This window comes from Diadema setosum, chromosome 11, assembly GCF_964275005.1.
Source record: "Diadema setosum chromosome 11, eeDiaSeto1, whole genome shotgun sequence".
NCBI lineage: Eukaryota > Metazoa > Echinodermata > Echinoidea > Diadematoida > Diadematidae > Diadema > Diadema setosum.
Window position 1 is genome coordinate 11,764,123 of NC_092695.1, and position 11,324 is coordinate 11,775,446.

Sequence of the window (11,324 nt, forward strand, 5' to 3'; positions counted from 1 at the left end):
GAAAACTTAAAGAGTTTGTTCGCAAAAACTGATAAGTCCATTTTTTAAGATTTTGAAGTACGGTCTCTGTCATAAAGTACAAAATAATACCTTTTAAATGATATATTGGTCACTACATATTAAGGTATATTTTCGAAGTTATGGTCAAAAGAAGCAAAAATTTTCTTATTATTCTCTTTATTTTTCTTGACCTTTAATTGCAAATATCTCCATTTGGCAAAAATGGACTTATCGGTTTTCGCGAACAAGTGCATCCCTGAAAGATTTAGACAAGGGGAGAATAATATTCCCGTACCAGAGACCAAGATGCAGCCTTCTTCCGGTGATGCCTCCGTCTCCGCCTCCTCCCCTTTCCTCCTGGAGAAAGCTGCTTCTCCCGGGAAAGGGGCCCAGGCCAGAGACTGCACTTCGTCCTCATGGCCTCGCAAGAGGTGCAAGATTTGGTCCCTCTTGGCCAGAGCATCTACTACAAGAATCCGGCCATCCTTATACCTACATGGCACACAAGTATTAGGACACACAGAAATGAACATTTTATCAGAACCTATTATCATTATTTTTGTGCCACTAAGAAATGATTTGCTCTGTTTGCAGACGGCACAAAACAGCACCTTTCTAGCACTTTCATGTTTTGACAAACATTTCATGCATTCAAGGGAAGCTCTTCTCTATGGTCAAATTGAATTGAAAGGGGTGGTAAAGTTCTGGTTGAGACGTGAGATCCAGACTTTAACTTTTAGCGAGATAATTAGAAACCACTTACAAAATATTAAAGAGCATAAAAGTCTAGAGGAATACAGAGTTTATTTGATGAAAATCGGTTTTGAAATGGCTGAGATAACCAAAAACAAAGTAAAACAAAGTGGTCCTAATAAAAGGTTGATCCAAGCTTTATTACGACCTCTTTGTCTTAAGATATCTCAGCCATTTCAAAACCAATTTTCATCAAATATATTTTGAATTCCTTTTAGAATTGTATGCTCTTTCATATTGCATATTTGAGTGGTTTTTCATTATCTCACCAAAAAAAGGAAAAAAATAATAACAATAGTGGTAAACTGGAAGCCCCATCTCAACAAAAACTAAAACCCCTTTAATTATGTGCAGTCAAAGCAGATGGATAGAACTATAAAAGCAGCTTCAACCACATTACACATAAAATGAGAGCAAGTTTAAAGTTTCATATAAACTGTATTCGTAGGAAACAGTAAAACTGGTCAAAGTCCAATTTTCACAAACTGTCCTTGTATTCAAATTGAACGTAAATAAAAACACAACATAGAATAGCTTGTATTCTTCTTATCAAATTATTGTTTTTAATAAATCAGAGCCCTGTTGCACAAAAAGATGCAATGAAAGCTAAGTCAGATATCAGCCAATCAGAACTGAGTATTCAGAGACTTAAATATTAGATTTTCTGACTTCCATTTGATCTCAATTTTTATGCAACATGGCCAAGAAATTCCAGCTTTGAAGGGGTAGGAGTTTAAGTTGCTATCATTCAAAAGCTAGCAAAAAACAAAACAAAACAAAACAAAACAATGGTTTTTATCATTTCTGTCATACCAGCAAGAAAATTTATGGCTATGGCATTATCTCTAATGTTATTTGCAAAACATGTGATTTACAACTGTGTCACTGCTTTACATGTATGTAAACATTCAATACTATGGAATTCCAAACATTAAAGCTTAGTGAACTTTACCTCACCTGAGTCTACCTCAACAAAGTGTGAAAACAGTTAACCATGTGAAGAGAAATTCCAATCACATGAAACTATTTTCCAGCTTGGATATCCTGAGCTTTATGGTCCTACATTATACCAATTTGGTGTATCTGATAGAAAAGGGGTACAATGAAAAGTTTATGGATAACAAGTAAATCCTTCAAAACTGAAAAAAAAAAAATGTGTGTGTGATAAGACTTACCATCACTATGATGTACCCCCCTCTCCAAAAGATAGTGTTAGGTTGGCATTCTGGAAACAGTTTTTAGCACAATTATATAATTTGTTCAATGGATATATCTTAAAGGGATTGTACAGTTATGGTTGAGACCTAATTTCAGGTTTCTAACATTTTTTGGTGAGATAATGAGAAACCTCTTATAAAATGTGAAAGAGCATGTAATTCTATGAGGAATTAAACATTTATTTGATGAAAATTGGTTTTGAAATGGCTGAGATATCAAAAAAGAGCGATTCTAATAAAGTGTTTTGATGTTTCAGTCATTCCAAACCCGATTTTCGTCAAATAAACTTTGAATTCCTCTTAAAATGGTATGTTCTGTACTATATCATAAGCGTTTTCTTGGTATCTCGCAAAAAGTTAAAAACCCAATTCTCATCTCCACCAAAACTGTACTATCCCTTTAATACATGTAATGACTTTAAAACAGACAAAACTTTGTATATTTGAGTAACCTTCAACCATTTGAATGTCACAACACACTTCATTTGGCAAAGCTTTCAATTTTGTAAAATTGAGTCCCCACAACATTACACAGTGCTTTCAATGTGTTCTTCGTTCGCTTTAAAGGGTGTGTACAGTTCTGGTCGAGGTGAGGATTTAGCTCTTAACATTTTGCGAGATATTCAGAAACCACTCTATGAGAGGTCAAAGAGCATGCAGTTCTAAGGGGTATCAAAAGTTTATTCGATGAAAATCGGTTTTGAAATGGCTGAGATATCCAAAAACAAGGTGAAACAAAGAGATCCTAATAAAGTTGTGGCATGTCGCCTTTTATTATTAGCACTTTTTTGGATATCTCAGCCATTTGAAAACCAATTTTCATCAAATAAACGTTGAATCCTTCTTAGAATTACATGCTCTTTCATATTTCATAAGAGGCTTTTCATTATCTCACTTAGGAATGTTCAAAACATGAATCCCCACCTCAATCAGTACTGTACAGTCCCTTTAAGGCTTGGATAAAGAACTATGAAATTCAGGTAATAGATTTTCATTTCATTTATTTTATTTATTCATTTTTTTTTTTTATTTTTTTTTTTGATACAGTGTTGTTCATGGATTGTGCAGATGTATATGATGGACCATACAGTTGTATGTGTGAAGCAGTCATTTAATGATGCACTCTATTAATGATTTTTTTTTTTCCCCCTAAGGGTGTCGTAGTTTGGGATTGATATCTTGCATAAGATGTTTGTGGTTGGTTAGAGTGCCTGTTTTGTTTGTTTGTTTGTGTGTGTGTGTGTGTGTGTGTAACAATCCTTCATTATTTTTGGACTTCTAATCTGTCTACATATTTTTGATAGCAATAAACCCATTCTTTTTCCTTTTCTTTTCTTTTCTTTATCTACCTTTTCTCTTTTCTCTTCTCTTCTCTATTCTTTTCTATTTTCTTTTCTCTTCTCTATTCAATTCCATTCCATTCTATTCTATATCTACATGCCCAATCCAGCAGGTTGGTAAAATACAATCCTTGAGTACATTCTAATCTTAGGTAGCTATTACACATAAACTACTGTAATTGAACATTTCGACACAAATGTAGTGCATGAGGTGAACTTTCCTGCATGTGTCTGTATTTCTTGAAAACAATTAATCGATCAATTAATACTAGTACAGGTTAGACATTACATTTACAATGGAAAATAAATTGATTTTATTGGTTATTTAAGCAATTTGGTATTGAATTACTACACTTGTAAGAAAGGAAATGTATGACAATAAATTAAGAAAAAGAATAACTTGCTTTTATTTATGTAAAGACAGCATTAGGGAATATAATGACAATGAAAAATGTACTGCAGGAAACAATCAAGCTGCGAGCATTTCAGACAAAACAAGAGACCCGCGGGTCTAGTGCTCACCTGAGTATCGCAAGTTCACCTTTCACTCAGTCACTAATCTAAATTATTCATAGCTCTACTAAAATTTGACCAGGCATTCTCAAGTAGAAGATGAAAATGTACAATAAGGGCCCAAATTTTTACAGATTCCTTCATTAGGGGGGATTGGGCCCCCCTGGGTCCCTCTGGGTGGGGCATGGTGCCCATTTTGATAAATTGAGATCCTGACCCCCTAGGGATGCTACCTGCCAAGTTTGACAAAAATCCATCATGAGGTTTTCAGGAAGAAGATGAAAATGTACAATTCAGGCCCCCATTTGGACCTTCCCAACCCCCCCCCCCCCCGCCCCAAAGAGGGGCACCCCTGGATCTGCCATGAACAAACTTGAAAATAAAGTCATTAATGTACTCACTCATAGTATTATCTTAGCTCTATAACTTCTGAATTAATGTACTCACTCACAGTACTTATTATCTTAGCTCTATAACTTCTGATTCTAGCAAAGATTTTTAAAGATTCCTACATTTTGGGGGTTTGGGCCCCCTTAGGGGCCCCCTGGGTGGGGCATGGTGCCCATTTTAACAAATGGAGATCCTAACCCCCTAGGGATGCTACCTGCCAAGTTTGGTGAAAATGGGTCATGGGGTTCTCAAGAAGAAAATGAAAATGTACAATTTAGGCCCCATTAGGACCCCTCCTCACCCCCCTCCCCTGGGTCCCAAGGGGGCACCCCTGATTCTGCCATGAACAAACTTGAAACTACAGTCATCAATGTACTTTAAGACTCATAGTATTAACTTAGCTCTATCACTTCTGGTTCTAGAGAAGAAGATTTTTACAGATTCTTTAATTTTGGGAGGTTTGGGCCCCCCTGGGGGCCCCCTGGGTGGGGCATGGTGCCCATTTTAAGAAATTGAGTTCCTAACCCCCTAGGGATGCTACCTGCCAAGTTTAAATCGGTCTTGGGGTTTTCAAGAAGAAGATGAAAATGTAAAAAGTTTACGCACGATGGACGACGCACGACGAACAACGCACGCCGGACGCCGGACGAAGGGCGATCGCAATACACTCTAGCTCACTTGAGCCTTTCGCTCAGGTGAGCTAAAAATAGTGTCTGTTTAGACACCTAGGGTGGCATTCTGAAATCCTTCCTAGGAAGAAATTTCTTCCTAAGTCAGGATTTCTTCCTTACTTTTTTCCCTAAACTTAGGAAGATATGCTAATGAGGATGAGATGCCTATATGCAAATTTCTGACTAAGGAAGTTGGAATTTTAGAATGCACTTAAGACAGAATTTTAGGAAGATATTTAGGAAAGCTCCACCCTGGACCCAAGTACATTGTTAAGATATAGCAAGCTGCAAACATTGTGATAGGCTCATGTCATTCACTGCGGGCAACATGTACTTTGATGCACTAAATGGGCATGAGAAAGGGGACATGCCACGGACACGTGTATTTAACCTTACATCATAAGAAATATGCAATTGTCATTGGTTGGTTCCTTATGATACGGCATTTCGCATTGGCTTTAAGAAAGGACGTGGGCGGGGATAAGGATGGCCTAATTTGCATTAAGAAGTTCCTAGGAAGAAATTTCAGAATACCAATTCTGTCTTTCCTTGGCACTTCCTCACTTTCTGACCTAGGAAGAAACTTAGGAAGAAACTGAAGGCCGTGTCACACCTATCCGGGCAAGCCTTGCGTGTGACTTGCAAAGAACAATTTTGACTACCCAGAGGTCCCCGTAGATGATCCGCACATGACAGTACATAGCACGTATCTCAACCGTAGTCGCCCGGAGGTGCGCACGCATATTTTTTTTACCCGCAACCGTGTTTAGGCTCTGTCACACCTTTCCGGGCAAGCTACTCGGGCTTGTTACGTGTAGGGATTTTCTAGCATACCGGACATTCCTGAGGGCGGAAAAGGATTTGAGCGAGTCAGCGCATGTGTCCTACTTGCTGGACGCGTTCTACATATGTACTTAAATTATACTTGCGAGTATACTGTGTGACCTTCGTACCAGTCGTGTGGGGGCTGACAACTCAGTGAAGGAATTCCTCTGATGGAATGGCTGAAATCCCACAGAATTTCATTACCTTGGCTGCATACGGGACTGCGAAGTACCTGCGTGGGACTTGCCTGGGAAGTGCTGCCGCTACGGGCCTCCTACTGGCGTTCTGCGTGGACCTCTCCAGGCATTCCCGCGACTCACCCGGAAAAAGTTTTGGTCATGCTCAAAACTTGGCTGCAGTTAAATCGGACTTGCGCGAGCACCTCCAGGCAACTACAAGCGAGATACGCGCTAGATACTGTCAGGTGCAGACCAACTGCGGAGAGCTCCAGGGAGTAAATTTGTTTCCCCGCAAGTCAAGCCACAAAACTTCCCCAGATACGGTATGACAAGGCATGAATGAAAATTGCAAACATTCTTGTTCGCCCGCTGAAAATCTTCTATGTGCTGGAAACTACCTCCTCGCCACAAGCCCGTGTAGCTTGCCCGGAACAGTGTGACACAGCCTTTAGGAAGATTTTCAGAATACCATCCCTTATTTTCTTGATATGTAATGTTATGATGTTCTGAGTCACAACAGTTCATTGCCTGTTTTTCAAAGTGCTTTGCTAGTAGTATTAAGATGTATTACAGTTGAACCTCTCGTATCCGGACAAGTCGGGACCGGGGCTCATCCGGATAAGGGATTTGGCCGGATACGGGAGACTCAATGCTTTATACATGTACATACCGTATAATAGAGCTCTATGGTACATACACATACACATGTACTGATGTAGCCCGTTGTAGTACCACATGTAGTAATGTGTATACTGCGACCTTTTCATTGTTACACTCAGTAACAGACCCCAAAATAGAGGTTCGTGTTTGCAAGCGGAAATCATTTTCTTTTATAAATTCTTGGGATGATTTACCTAAATAATTATTAAGAAATGTATCAAGTATATGTAATTCATGTGTGTTTCCTCCTGTAATTATTAAAAAAAGATAAAAAAATCATGGCGAGATTGCGTCCGGATAATAGAGAGATCCGGATAAAGGGAGGCCGGATAATAGCGGTTCAACTGTATGTATTTTGATGAATATTATACTTTGCATAGTTTTTCTATATCCCAGTGGGAAAACAGAGAACAAAGTGGAAAAAAAAATAATCAAGCATTATTCAAGCTGTACGGTTTAGGAGAAAGTTATCAAGTGCATGCAACATTTTAATCATTCATACAACTAAATTTTGAGAGGCACTGGCTGCAAAAAAAAAAAAAAAAAAGGTATAAGATGCTGTAAACTTGACACGTAAACCTTTTCAGAAACCTGTGAACATTTGGAAATCTCCAAAACCTAGACGCCTGTCTTTGTGTGTATGTAGCAATCAGCTGAGAATGGTAAGGGCCACTATAACCATACTGTTCAAGACACCTAAACACCCTTTTCATTCTCAACCAATAAAATGGTGTTGAAGGCACCTACCCGACTGCAAGGATCGTCGCCTTGTGAGGGCTGCACGACAGAGAGTACACCGACGCTTTGTCTGGCTTCAGGATCGTGGTGTCATTGCTGGACACATTCCAGTAAATGACACGGCCCTGGTCATCTCCAGCTGTGATGATATTACGGTCAGCTCGGGACCAGTCAATGACCGTTATCTTGTTCTGTTAAGATGAAAGGGGGGAAGGAATTTGATTTTGTGTCGCAAATGAATATGACAGGACAATTTCTTTACAAACCTTTAGAATGCCATCAATCTCTTATGTGGGTTTATTTGTCCTGAAACTATTCATCTTGACAGTGCTATATGTCAAAGTTAAGTTGACAATGAATATCAAACTGCATTTGAGGATAGATGCACATACACAATAATGCCTCCGGCACCACTTCGTGGCGGAGGCATAAAAAATGACAAATAAGAGAGTGAACACACACACACAAGATATCATACAGTAGATAATTTTCTTGCAAAAGATGACTTAGGCCAAGTAAAAAAAGAAACCAGTTTCTCGTCCTCGCGCGCATCGATTTTGGCCGCCGCATCGATTTTTTTACTATTTACTATTTTCAAAATGGCGCTGAAAATACCAAGAAATTCATAATTCTCGTCCCAGCCCGCTCCCCGCCCGCATCGATTTCCAGTTGCCGCATCGACTTTTTTGATATTTACTATTTTTTCGGCCGCCGAAAAAAAATCGACAATTCACCTACCAATCGTGATGTCTCATTTCTAATTACGCCTTGCGTCCTCTACTTAGCTGTAGTACAGCTGTAGCTTCTGTAGTGCGTATGATTAACGCATGCATTTCACACTGCGAGCTCGGCAAGAAGGAATGACCCACAAAGCAGTCGAACTGTAGTTTGGATGGGCGCGGGCGGGCCTGGGCTAGCTGTGATGTACAGCGCACTCGGTACGTCGTGAACGCGATAGCGACAACATTTTTGCGATTAATCGCTGATATTCCACGCATATTTCGCGCATTGTTCGTACATGTATTTTCCCCCGTTTCTCCTATTTCAAGCGGATGAATTGTACTGTACAAATGCTTGTGAGGATTGTATCGAGTTTGTATACATTTTCACGTCATTGTGACTATGTGCACGTGTGTGCAGTGTCGGAAGGTACATGATTGTGCCGGTGCAGTGTGGCCGTAATTACGGAAGAACGTGCCGCGCCGCACCGGCCGTATTGGCAAAGTGTGCGTGTCGAGGTCACAGATATAGTTCTGTGGTCTAGGTCTGTAGCTAGCTGTCCAGCAGGGTCTGTCGCTGTCTGCACGCACGCATGAACACATTCGAATGTGTAGAAGCCTGTACACTCTGCTCTGTAACGTTGCATCTGACGGCGATGTAGTTGTTTTATTTTGAAGAGAAAATGAATGCGCTTTTCCAGCAAATGTAGAATTATCAAATGGGTGTATTTACAAAATAAATGACTTTTCCACGGATTCTGGTTTGTCTCGTATTTCTGCGGGATACTTTTCTTTACGATGTAAATTCACGGACACGGCCGTGAGTCTTATCATCTGTAGTGTGGTATACAATCATTCATCATCCAAATGATGAGTGATTATCAAATGTCTTTTAATTAGAACATGAAGAAACATCTTTAAATGTTTAATGCTATAATGCCATATCAGTATAATTTTGACATCCATCTGCAATTGTACAAGCCAGTTTCCAGTTGAATGTGCTACAATTACAGATATCAGCTGTATGGACACAAAAAGTCACAAACACCAATGATGAATAAAGCAGTGTTTTGAATATCATGGAATTTATAATAATAATAATAATAATAATAATAATAATAATAATAATAATAATAATAATAATAATAATAGTGGCCTCTTATAAAGCGCTTAAGTCCATCAATAATGATGCTCATGGCGCTCTTACATATGAAATAGCAAATGAAATACAAACAAAACAAGATGCTTACTCTACATAACGAAATCAATTTCAGAACATAAGAAAAACCCTTCTTATACAAATTATACAGTAACTTATATAGTGTACAAAACGACTCAAATTATAACAATCACGTTCATTCACGATTGGGAATTAAACAGATGTGTTTTAAGGAGTTGCTTGAAGGAATTGGTTGAGGAAGCCTGACGAAGAGAAAGGGGAAGATTGTACCAGAGAGAAGGACCGGCGTGGGAAAAGCAGTCGTACATTCTTTGTTGAAAGACATGTTTTATACCTGTTTCATTTAATAGCACAATACATCAGAATTGCAAGTACACTGGTATCAGAAATGCCATTACAACACTAAATACCAGTATTAAGATGGTCATTTTCCCTTGACATCTGTAGTGAAAAGAAAAAGCAAATGTATTTCTGCAAGCATGAAGTTTCATTTCAAGTATGGTACATAATCTATTTGTTTGAAAATGTACAGAGTGCAGGCAAGACACACACTTGATGGGACCTGGTCTCTCATAACACAGCTACCAGAGTGATACAATGTATTTCATTTCATAAATTGGATATAGAAATAGTAAAGCCCTCTCTCGTTACCTTTCTCAGAATTACCAGATGAGAAACACATACTTTCATTTTGACGGCCTCGAAAAAATAGTACGATATCAAATAGTAAGGACCTCCCTCATCGCCTTGCTCAAAAAACCCGGACGAGAAACTACTATCTTTTTTTACTTGGCCTTAGGATACACATGACCACCAAATGTGAAGGCCAAGTTCATCATTAGACCTATTGTAAAACAAAATATATTTGTGGCATGATAAAATATATTTGTGCTGTGGCATGATACTGTACGTACGAGCTGAAATTTTCGCGTACAGATATTTTCGCGAATTGCTACTTGTACGACATTTTCGCATGTTGTTAATTTCACGGTTGCAAGGGTCTAAATGAACTTAGTTATTTGCGCGTTGTTATTTTCGCGATTCAAAGGCGATTCACGAAATTCAAAAAAATAAAACCACTGTGAAAATTTCAGCTCGTACGGTACAGTATTCTCGTGAATTGGAGGTGACGGCCTTCACACGCAGCGAGGAATTGTCGTGAATTGGGTTGTCACCGGCGTTCCAACGCATATATATATATATATATATATATATATATATACATAATATAGTGTAGACAATATCTTTCGTGTGGTGTGAATCTTAATTTTGCAAATCTTGGCTCTCGCAAAATTAGAATGCACGCGAACACTCATTTTACAATAAATCAAGCTAGGAAAAGGCTTTGTGTTTTCATTCATACACGTGTGATGTAGGCTAGCTAGTTATTGATTGAACAAGGGACATATAGTCGAAGCATTGTAATCTATTAACATTGGTATTGCATTGAGAATCAGCTAGCCGGTATAGCCTGCTCGAAAACCATAACCACAGTCTATACGGTCTCCTGTAACTAGAGTAGAGATGTTTCTAATTAACCGTTAGTTGCCAATTGTCTCACATAAAAGTCGAACACAATAAATAAGTTTTAGTCTATGTATTATGCTATGATGTTTTGATTAAATTCGTTTAAATCCGTTACCTCTTGAAATTTCTGTTGCTGCAGAACTGTTCTTTGTTTCAAATTCCAAATCTTGATTGTGGCATCGTCTCCGCCGGTCGCGCACAGATGTGTCGTCCCGGCGGCTCGGCAGCACGAGACAGCCGTAACCCGCTCGGTGTGTTCGCTCAAACTGCCGACAAACGTTGGCGGAGTAGACCTCACATCGAGCAGGAATACATTATTTCTCGTGGCAAACGCAAAAATTCCCTCATCACTTACTGCACTGGCACGTGAGAAGTACCAATTTGGAGACGGTGGTAAGATATTCATGTCCAATTGTCATTTATGCGCATTTACGGAGACAAACACAGCCAACGATGTCGCTATGATGCACGTGTCCATAACAAACCATTTTCCGGGCCGCCCGGTGCCAGCAGTGCGATGCGATATGGGCTCTCTTGCTAGACGACCGAGCTCGAGTCCGGGCGAGTCGTTCGGATCGGAGCAGACACCCCAAGGCAACTCGGACGGTGTTA

General features: G+C 39.3%; 1 protein-coding gene across 1 annotated transcript in view; it reads right to left on the bottom strand.

The window, feature by feature from the left end:
• LOC140235042 (gem-associated protein 5-like) overlaps positions 1-11,124 on the bottom strand; it is a gene marked incomplete at its 5' end in the record, with an annotated part of 46,050 nt that extends 34,926 nt beyond the window's left edge. Inside the window, 3 exons of the mRNA XM_072315080.1 lie at positions 296-492; positions 7,296-7,477; positions 10,828-11,124. Of these exons, the coding sequence (XP_072171181.1) occupies positions 296-492; positions 7,296-7,477; positions 10,828-11,124 (676 nt within the window). The remainder of the gene's footprint in view (positions 1-295; positions 493-7,295; positions 7,478-10,827) is intronic.
• Positions 11,125-11,324: the final 200 nt, after the last annotated feature.